General features: G+C 38.8%; 1 protein-coding gene across 1 annotated transcript; it reads left to right on the top strand.

The window, feature by feature from the left end:
* Nucleotides 1-3,890: 3,890 nt before the first annotated feature.
* uba3 (ubiquitin-like modifier activating enzyme 3) lies at nt 3,891-11,050 on the top strand (the record flags this gene model as incomplete). The annotated part of the gene is made up of 16 exons (XM_084441137.1): nt 3,891-4,010; nt 5,308-5,388; nt 5,560-5,642; nt 5,756-5,836; nt 7,198-7,241; nt 7,349-7,413; nt 7,547-7,702; nt 7,799-7,901; nt 8,009-8,122; nt 8,421-8,474; nt 8,665-8,701; nt 8,802-8,883; nt 9,530-9,630; nt 9,850-9,913; nt 10,029-10,083; nt 10,300-11,050. 16 exons carry the CDS (start codon nt 3,891-3,893, stop codon nt 10,386-10,388), a joined length of 1,329 nt encoding a protein of 442 aa, XP_084297263.1. The 3' UTR covers nt 10,389-11,050.
* Between the last annotated feature and the right edge of the window lie 315 nt (nt 11,051-11,365).

Here is an 11,365-nt window from a genome sequence, read left to right as displayed (position 1 = left end):
CATCTCAAAGGCATAGTGACATTCAGAATGTGCTTCAATAGAGAGAATTGAAAAATATGTTCTGGAGGAATCTGTTCATAAGGGCAGACGTGGATATTGGAATGAGTATTTTTTAATGTAATAGCAACCTTTGTTCCCAATGTTGAAGAGATTTGAACCTTTGCAGTACATTTAAGATAATTTGATGTCTTGGTAGGGGTGTAACGATACATTAATCTCACGATACGATACACGATATTGGGTTGACGATAACAATACGATACGATACACTAAGGGCAGGTGTGAAGCGTTGCAGTAGCGCTGCTGTTCACACCAATAGTGCATTTCTCCACATCTATACTCCACTACACTTTGTGAATTTAGAGCTTAACTGTTGTAATATCATGAATAGGCCTAGAGACAAAAGACGTGTTTGTTACCAGCGTTGTGTAGCCAGTGTTCACTTATATACAATAAACATATCACGATATTGTTTTCACCTTGACAATACATATTGTGACGTTTCTGTATCGCGATATATTGTAGCACGATATATTGTTACACTCCTATGTCTTGGCATATCCATTCAATGATCCACACAGTTCCTCAACTACCTCTTACAGTATGTGTGTTCTCAACCATAGTTCTAAAACCTCAATTGTTTGTACATTGTTGTGCTCTATATTGATGAGAAGCCAATCAAACTGATCCCGACAACAGTTTCCACTAAATATTTCCAGAAGAACTTTCCATGTCTTTTATAAATCTCTTTCATTGTCATATTGCTGTGTTGTCTGACAATTTGGGATAGTAGAGAGGATGATAGAGAGACTAAATAGTGGTGGCTCAAATGGTAGTCAGTCAGCTATGAAGGACATCGCTGAGTTAACATGCATGTAAGTCATCAGCTTTCAGAGGCTGTCACTCGGAACAAAAATCTCATTATGATTAGAAGAATAGTTTGAGTCTCTGTCCAAACACTATGCTAGACATGCACATATAGCATTACACACACACACACACACACACACACACACACACACACACACACACACACACGCTGATGTTTGAAAGTTGAATGAATTATATCAGCATTACGTAAACGACAGTATATGCAAGTTCCATGATTAAACTTCATACTGTACAATAGTCAGAATTTGGTGACCTCTGCAGAAAGTAACAGCTCATCTAATATGGGGGGGTGGGGTTGGACAGATGGATTAATGGAATGAATAGTGCCCAAAGGCATGTATCTTAAAATGCGTTGAGGCACATCCAAGGTTTATTAATCATTGGAATGAGATGAGCCACCCAAAGTCATTAGCACAATCTGGGTAGTTGATCAGATACTAGTATGAGACTGGGTAGAGACTAGTGAAGACATTTTAATTAAGGACCTTGAGAGCCTGTATTATATTTTGCTCCCCCACCCTGCAGCGCTGCCAAATCTGATGCAACACTGTCATATCAATAATATTGTTTAAAATGGACTTTGATAAGACGGCAAGTTGACTTTCTCAAGGATGGCATTTCTAAAAATAATTGCAGAGAGAACGGCAGCATAAATATATCCCTGAATAATTGATCAAGCTGATGATTGCATTCAGACCAATGAAGACAATTAAGATTAATAGCCCACTCTCAAGGACTCTTTCTTCTTGAGCATAGATTTATTTCCGATTGTTCTCATCCCCTTCAGGACAGTTAACTCGTTTTATTGGTAATTGCTAATCTAAGAGGCCGGAACCCTGCAGAACTGGGTAGCTTAATAACTATATATTATATATATTAACTATATAAGATAATTACCAAATAGTCACATTCACCTCAAGCCATTATAAAACTACCATTCAGCACCATCTCTTTAGACTCTTTAGTTTGGAGTCTCTATCACACCATATGGCTACATCGCATAAAGATTGATTTACTGGCAATTGAACCTTTATTACTGTTGTTTTCATTTTGTCAATTCTAAGATTTACAAACCTCTTGTTGGGACATACATCTGATAGCAAACACTGCCACCCACTGGTATTCGAGTGTGTGACATGTACTTTACCCGGTGACTGATTTGCCGTTGCTTTCTGATTGGTCCACTACTGATCTTTGCAATGCATTGTGGGTCTGAGCGACAAAAAATATGGCGGATTCAGACGAGCCGTAAGTAGTTGCCGAAGAAACAAGCCAGAAATAGCAGAATAACTGCCCCAACGATGCAGATTCAGAGCTCATTAACCGATGAAAGCAAAGCATGAATGAACCTTCTTTTACTCTCTCTTTTTAGGGAGAAGAAAAGAAGGAGAGTAGTGGAGCTGACTGAGAAGTTAGTGATGATTTGCTAGAACTGGCTGCAGGTTTGAGGTTACAGGGCTAACGTTAGCTATTATCTATAGCCATTATAAAACTAGCTAACTAATGGTGCGTTCGTTTATAACTGGGAGGTGGTAAATTCCGACTTGCTACTAGGAATGATTAAATAAAACACCGCATGAACTCGCACTTCCTTGTCGCAAATTCAGATATGTTTCTCAGCCTCCAGTTGCTCGAATGCACTAGATATAACTAGATAACTGTGATATAATGGTATATAGATATAACTAGGTAACTGTGATATAATGGTATATAGATATAACTAGGTAACTGTGATATAATGGTATATAGATATAACTAGGTAACTGTGATATAATGGTATATAGATATAACTAGGTAACTGTGATATAATGGTATATAGATATAACTAGGTAACTGATATAATGGTATATAGATATAACTAGGTAACTGTGATATAATGGTATATAGATATAACTAGGTAACTGTGATATAATGGTATATATATATAACTAGGTAACTGATATAATGGTATATAGATATAACTAGGTAACTGTGATATAATGGTATATAGATATAACTAGGTAACTGTGCTATAATGGTATATAGATATAACTAGGTAACTGTGATATAATGGTATATAGATATAACTAGGTAACTGTGATATAATGGTATATAGATATAACTAGGTAACTGTGCTATAATGGTATATAGATATAACTAGGTAACTGTGATATAATGGTATATAGATATAACTAGGTAACTGTGATATAATGGTATATAGATATAACTAGGTAACTGTGATATAATGGTATATAGATATAACTAGGTAACTGTGATATAATGGTATATAGATATAACTAGGTAACTGATATAATGGTATATAGATATAACTAGGTAACTGTGATATAATGGTATATAGATATAACTAGGTAACTGTGATATAATGGTATATAGCTCGAATGCACACAGGTCGGAGGTAGGTATTTTGCTACTTGCGACTTGCCACCTCCGACCAAAAACGAACGCACCATAACTATATAACCTGCCCGACTAGCTAACTCTTTCTAAACTGCCTAGCTAGCCAGGCAGCTGAGCAATGGACATAGCAAGCTAGTGTAACTAGCCCACAGTGAATGTTTATTGATTGAACCCAACATACCATATCCGGTCCTAACCAAATGTCAGTGACATTTTGTTCGCTTCAATCATTTCGGCTCCATCAATTACTGTGCGGGCTGGTTAGCTAGCTAGGCTAGCAAAGCCTTACTCAGCCAGATCACTAACATTAATGTTCCTCCTCCAGATAACACAGCAGCCTTTAGCATCACTAAGTTACTGTTCTCTAGTTCACCATCATTTTGGCCCTCCCTATTCTAACAGCACCATGCCAATATACAGTTGGATAGATCACTTGAATTAGAACTGCATTGTTCTTCATTTGTTGTGGAATTCACATTGTAGACCTAGATTTAATGTAGTGTCATAAGATATAATGATTGTATGTGGTATCAAGTGTAACATGATTAAAGTGATGAGTCCATCTTGATGATCATGTTGAGCTGAACATGCTGTCTTCCAGGATGGTGTTGGAGGGGGGCAGTGGAGACAGGGGCGAATGGGAGGGACGATGGAATCACATCAAGAAGTTTCTGGAGCGATCAGGACCTTTCACCCACCCTGATTTTGAAGCCAGCACAGAGGTAAAGTGCCTAGTACTTAAGTTGATCTCCTCTGTATATAATTCAGGCCATTTTGATCCTTCTAAAAAATGAAAATATATTGGTTTAAACGTAGCCTTGGATTCAGAAAACTTCAGTGTCCTCAAGAAGCAGTTAAAGTCGCACAGAAACGGATGTTTGAGATCATCTAACTTCCGTAGTTTGACGTATTTCCGACGCAAACAAGCTATGAGGGTGGGACATAATGTGTAGAGGAATTTGATTGGAACATTGACAAGTGGGCGGGTTTTAAGAACTTTAGACAGATTCGATAGAAGGATAGCGTTGATTGACGGGTGGATGTGGTGAGATTATTGGCCTAAAATCTAAGGTACCTGTTGTCGTCATTGCACGTGACCTACCGTTTTCCAGGAAGTAAGAAAGTATATATTTTGATATAAGATTACAACAAAAGAAGAGTTTTGTAATTTTTTTGGCATACATCGTTGAATAGGTGAACACTATGACCAATTATGTGAACCAAAATGGAACAGAATGCTTTTTTCATTTCTGTGCAACTTTAATTTTGCAGCAATACAGTTCATAATCACATACTACACAACCATTAAAACACAGTAACAACAGAAAGAATGCAGCAGCATATATATATACAGGATACTATGTATATATTTACTATGTGTGTGTATATATGTATATATATATATATATATATATATATAGATATATATATACACCCACATAGTCCATATATATATATATATATACACACACACACACACACACACACACACACACACACACACACTCAATCAAGTCGTCATCAAATATAGGTGAAATAGCTGAATAAATAATAGTCTTGGATCTGGTTCAAGTGCATACCAGTTCACTGACTTATTATTAATTTGGGTTATTGCACTTGGAATAAAGGAGTTTCTGGCCCTGTAACGTAATGAGGGATGTGAGAGCCTAGTGTGGTTGCATACTGTCCCTGTAATGACTATATTTGATAAATTTGATGTTTGATCAACTAAACTAAAAGTCAGACATATACTGTATCCCTTTCGAACATGGCCATTGCAACTTGTTGTTGTGTTGATAGTAAAAGAATAGTCCACTCTTCTGTTCCTTGTTGTTGTGAAGACAATAGTGCTGGCTAGATGAGGCTCTATGTCCAAACTTTTGAACTACCCCTTTAAGATCAAGTAACATTTATAAAGGCTTCATTAAGCCTCTATAAAGCCTCTATAAGCACTACATCAATTGTGTATTTGTTTTTCTCCTTGTGTTCATTCTCGATGATTTGCCCGTTTCGACACAGTCTCTCCAGTTTTTATTAGAAACCTGCAAAATCGTTGTCATCGGAGCAGGTGGCCTCGGATGTGAGCTGCTCAAAGATCTGGTACGATTCACTATCCCAAATCCACTTAATTCATCATCACCTCTTGACTTGAGTGATTTGGCCTATTTATTTTGTAGGCTTATTTCGACATTAATTTTTAGTCTTAACTAAACAAACTGTCTGAACAAGATTCTTGACTTTGTCTTCTCCTGTGTCAATGCTGTGGACCAGGCCTTGTCTGGATTTCGTAACATACACGTGGTTGACATGGATACCATTGACATGTCAAACCTCAACAGACAGTTTCTCTTCAGGTCTGTCAATGCTTCAGCCACACATCTTCTTTGACTTTTTCAGAAGTTTTCCAAGTCTATGTTGGTGTGTGTTGACATTATCTTTGTGTTTGTTTTGGTTGATATGTCTGTAGGCCTAAAGATGTGGGTCGTCCTAAAGCAGACGTTGCAGCTCATTTCATCAACAGCCGCGTTCCAGGGTGCAATGTAGTCCCGTATCCTTTTTACTAAATAATAAATGTGGCGTGGGATTTTTTGGTGAAAAAATACAATTTCTTGGGCATTAGATCAACGCTCAACAACCTTGATTCCATCCAATTATTAGAGGGCTAAGCATGAATGTGCGAGGCACCCTATTGTAATTGGTAGTATTATTATTATTATTCCGCAATGGAAGTCTATGACAGCCCCTATAACCAACTGGTAACTTTTACGGAACTTTGCACAATAGGCTCTGTGCACCAGCTTCACTATTTCCTGAAAGTCACTTGGCTTCTTTATTTCCTGTCCAATATGATTGGATTAAGTGATTAATCAGGTGTGCGCTGGGTCTGCCGCACACCTGATTAATCACTTAATCCAATCATATAGGACAGGAAATAAAGATGCCAAGTGACTTTCAGGAATTAGTGGAGCTGGTGCACAGAGCCTATGGTAGAGGATGATGCGTGAGGGTGTTACATTGATTGGCCAAAGGGGGGGCGCTATAGCCATCAATTTAAATTGCGAACTTTGAATAGGCATATCTCATGCCTTGTTTGACTTTTGTCGTTTTGCCTCAAGAACCCATAACTTCCAGTTATGTAGAGTTTCCACCATTTTGAATTTTTTGAAAACCCCTTTGTGAAAAAAATCTTATCTCCTGCTAGGAACTTTCACCAATCTGCATGGAGTGCGGAAGACACAATCTAGGGACCAATATCCAAAGTTCTATTTCTGCAAAAGTTTGAAAAGTAAAAAGACAGAGCCACTATGCACCAATGAAAATTGAGGAGGGTGTGGCTTTTCAGGTGTATGACTTCTGAACGGATTAACCCAATACCATGAAACTTTGTAGGCATAACACCTAATGTGAGGCTATCCCTGCATTATTGGCCCGATCCATCAAAATGGGAGCGCTAGGGACCTCATTTGCGGTTTAGGCCTAACCACCATGCCGTTTTTTTCCTAACTTTTGTACAGTGGTGGAGGGGCATGCGTAATGGTCACTGAAGAAAGATTAAGCTGATTGGCCACAGGGTGGAGCTATAACAAGCTAAAATGCAATAATAAAACACAATCAATTTCTGGGGCCGTGGCCAAATTCATATTTCTTGTATGTGTAGGTCATAACATGCTCTACAACTTACTAATTTGACTCGAAATCACTAGTTTCAATTTTGATGTTGATATGAGCGTTTTTGTGCAAAGCCACCCATCGTGTTTTCATGATATTTTCATTGATTTTCAATAGCCACATAGTTCAAATGTGGCTATGGCCTGGTCAACATGTTGCCTTTAATGCATTTTTCACGCTTGGCCCCCTTTATTGCTGCTTGAAGTTATATTGCTTTTTGAATCCTCAATCCTTGCTCAGACATTTCAAGAAAATTCAAGACTTTGATGAGACATTTTACAGACGTAAGCACTTGGATTATTTTGTGCTCAACCTACTCCATGTACTGTACTTATTCATAATCGACAATGAAAAAACTGTGTTTGTATCACTTCTCTGTCTCTTCTCTCAGAATTCCACATAATAGTTTGTGGACTCGACTCCATCGTTGCCAGAAGGTGGATGAATGGCATGCTGGTATGTATTACATGATCCATTCTTTATTCCAACTTTTTAGGAACTAAGAACTTTCCCACCTGATTCTCAAGGAATGATATCTGCCTTTCTGACATGAGTCGTCGACCCCAACGTATTGTCCCTCCTTCCCCAGCTCTCAATGCTGGTCTATGACGATGGAGTTCTGGACCCCAGCTCCATCATACCTCTGATAGATGGCGGAACGGAGGGCTTTAAGGGCAACGCTCGGGTTATTCTGCCTGGCATGACTGCCTGCATCGACTGCACCCTGGAGCTCTACCCTCCACAGGTACACTAGCACAGTCTACCCTCACCCTTCCCCAAAGTCTTCCTCACAATGCCCTAACCCTGACCCTGATATCTATTCATCTTTTTTCCCTCTCAGATCAATTTCCCCATGTGTACGATAGCCTCTATGCCCCGGTTACCAGAGCATTGTATTGAGTATGTCCGCATACTGCTATGGCCAAAAGAGAAGCCCTTTGGAGGTGAGCACATTAATGTATGGACAAACAATAAATGGAATATCCACACTTGTAGATGCTGACTGTGTGTGCGTGTATGCGTGCGTGCGTCTGTGTGCGTGTCTCCACAGAAGGTGTGGGGCTGGATGGTGATGACCCAGAGCACATCCAGTGGGTGCACCAGAGGTCGCTGGAGAGGGCGGCAGAGTTCAACATCACAGGAGTGACATACAGACTCACCCAGGGTGAGGACACGCTCTGTCTCTGTCACACACAACAGTGCTCCTATTGTTAACTCTCCATAGGGACCTGCCCCAGAACAAGGGAAGGTGTGATGATATTGGGATAGTAGGATCATATTACCTTCCCAATGAATGTACTCTGTATATACTTTTCACAAATCGCTGTGATCTATTCAATGTGCACCACGCCTGCTACATTAGATTTTCATAACCATTGTGTCATCATCAACTTATTCTCTTAAACAGAGCTTAAGTATTGTTATTACAGCTGTTGTTTTCTTTGTTTGTGTAAACACTGCAGGTGTTGTAAAGAGGATCATTCCGGCTGTGGCATCCACAAACGCGGTTATTGCTGGTAAATCATTAAATTATATGAACCACACACCTCGCTTACTGTAGCAGAAACAGCAGTTAATAGGCCGTTGGACCTGGCCATGTTAAATCATTACTGAGATGGCGCTGTGTCACTAATACAGTATGCACTATTAGTAAATATCAACTAGGTATGCTTTTAATGGCTCTTTTCCTTCCGTCTTTGATTGTAGCGGCCTGTGCCACAGAGGTTTTCAAAATAGCATCAAGGTGAGCTCTTGGTCCCTGACTTCCAATTGTTCATGGATGCGTGTAACGCAGCATAAAGTATGTTGATTAGAAATATTACATTTCTCCACTTTATTTACAGTGCCTACATTCCCCTGAACAACTACATGGTTTTCAATGATGCTGATGGTCTATACACATGCACATTTGAAGCAGAGAGAAAGGTGGGTTCTCATTGTGCAGAGGTACAGAAAGATTCTGCTCAAGTAGAAGTATTGAGACTTCAGATGGATTCTAATGCGTATAAGTACTATTCCAATAAATTATGCAACTAATAGATAAAAGGCGTATTTTTGCATTACTTGGAGGAAAAAGTATTAAATACTATATGAAGTTTTGATTCGTTTTTAAAGCAGGTTTGCTAGTTTAGTTTCTGCTTAGTTTTAGTTTAGTTTTGATTAGTTTCAGTATTAGTTTTTTTTTTTCTTCTGCGCTAGCCTCATGAGACCATCTCATCTCTGAGTTCACATTGTTTGAAACAAACCATCTGGCGCATGTGTGAAACAAACCATCTGGCGCATGTCAGGTTACTTCTGCATAGGGGCAGAGCAAAAATTCATAAAATAGTAGGCTTGTATGAAATGAAAAAGACTAAAACTAAGGATATTTTCTCAATTTTAGTTACTTTTAGTTAGTTTTGTAAACCCACAATACCATTTTAATTAGTTATTGTTTTTTGTAAAGCCTAGTTTTTATTTTTATTTCAGTTAACTAAACTCTACCACCTCTGGCAGCTTTCATTTTGACTGTGATATAGCATGTATCTATCTGTCTATACTGACTGTTGTGTATTTGTGACGTCCCCCTCAGGAGAACTGCTCAGCCTGCAGCCAGGTTCCCCAGAACCTGTACTTCCAGCCTTCGGCCAAGCTCCAGGAGCTGCTGGACTACCTGACAGAGAACACCTCGCTGTAGGTTCACCTGACACACCACTGTTGAATTTTAGAGACCACATATTTTCAGCTGTGTACACCTTCTGTTAAACAATAATAACTTTTCTATGCATGAGAATTATCGGAATGGTTCTTACTGTCAATCTCTGGCCACACTAATATTTGATGTTCTGTAGTTGATCCGCTTTTTCAATGAATGTCATTTTGACACTAATTAAAATAATTTCTCTTTTTCAGACAAATGAAATCGCCTGCTATCACAGCGACAGTTGAAGGAAAAAACAAGACATTGTATTTACAGGTGACTACCCTCCCATTTAAAATCTCAGATTTCCAATGAGGTGCCTTACAACCACGATGCCTAGTTTGAAGTGCTTAAGCCTGACGGCCTATCAAATCCTCTTTTGTGTTGGCAGACTGTTGCCTCAATAGAACAGAGGACGCGTCAGAATCTGTCCAAAACACTGAAAGGTAAGATAATTCAATTCTACCCCTTTAGAACCCCAAATATTGATGCATTACAGTATCCAGCTCTCGGAGGGTACAGCCTGATTCAGATTTAAACAGGTTTATTTGTCATATGTGCAGGATATGGATTCAATGAAATGTGTACTTGAGAGGATACTGTCAGCTTGGCGCTCTTGTGCTCAGTCTTATTTGTACAATTCAATTGCCTGTTTTGTTCAGAGCTGGGTCTGGCAGATGGGCAGGAGCTGGCTGTCGCTGATGTCACCACTCCCCAGACCATGCTCTTCAAACTCAGCTTCACTCCATAGGACATGCACATTCTCCTAACAATGAACTTCACAATGACTTTTGTCATTTCATTGTATTACTTTGCCGACAGTGACCGGAGGCAAATAGCAGGTCTTTGACATGGAATAACGGAATGAGACATTTTTACTCTGTATTTAAGTACAATTATGTAAATAAATGTATTTCATGTCCATTGCTCTGACATAGTTCTTTACCCATGTCTGATTGTGTTTTGTTTTGAATAGAGAAACAGTTTCACTGTTTGCAACATCTACTATTGTTAAAGGAGTAGTAAAGGGAAAATGCATGTTTAGACCTGTTTTAAGGTTACTTATGATCATATACAATGGTTCAGCGAATTTGATGTCAGAACACCAACGGACACCAATTACCCCCCTTGGTGAGCTTCTTGTCTTTGAAATCGAGAGTTTAACATGTTTTTGAATGATTTTTCAAGGTGCCCATCCACATCCATTTTATGACCAAAACGGTGGTAGAGCAATTATCAACTTTCTCGAAAATGTTAGCTTTGTCAACGTTTTGATCTGAACCATTGTATATGATCATAAGTAACCTTAAAACAGGGCTAAACATGCATTTTCCCTTTACTACTCCTTTAATGTTATCTACAGTATAAATGCACTGAAACCTCAACCTCCTGTACTGGATGAAAGAGAAATGTAGCAAGACCATCCTATTTAATTTGAAAATGTTACTCTAATTTTTGAAGTTCCTGCATCGTTTATTTATTTATTTAGTCTGTCAATGTTTTCATTCTAGTTGCAATGACTACTCCAGACACTGAAAAAGTGCAATGTGAATTGGAAATAAATGGTTTCCTATACAAGCATTGTTACTGTCTTTACTGTAGAAAGATTGTGGAAAATGCCTAGATGGCTGTGGGAAAGATTATACAATATCTAGATGGTTATAATAATAACGTGGTGGGTAGCAGAGTTGTAGTGATGACTAAGTGGGTATACAGTGCTCATGGCTA

The sequence above is a fragment of the Borostomias antarcticus genome (genome assembly GCF_949987555.1).
Source record: "Borostomias antarcticus genome assembly, chromosome: 7".
Taxonomy (NCBI): domain Eukaryota; kingdom Metazoa; phylum Chordata; class Actinopteri; order Stomiiformes; family Stomiidae; genus Borostomias; species Borostomias antarcticus.
The sequence above is the reverse complement of the archived record's forward strand: the minus strand, read 5'-3'. Positions and strand labels throughout refer to the sequence as shown.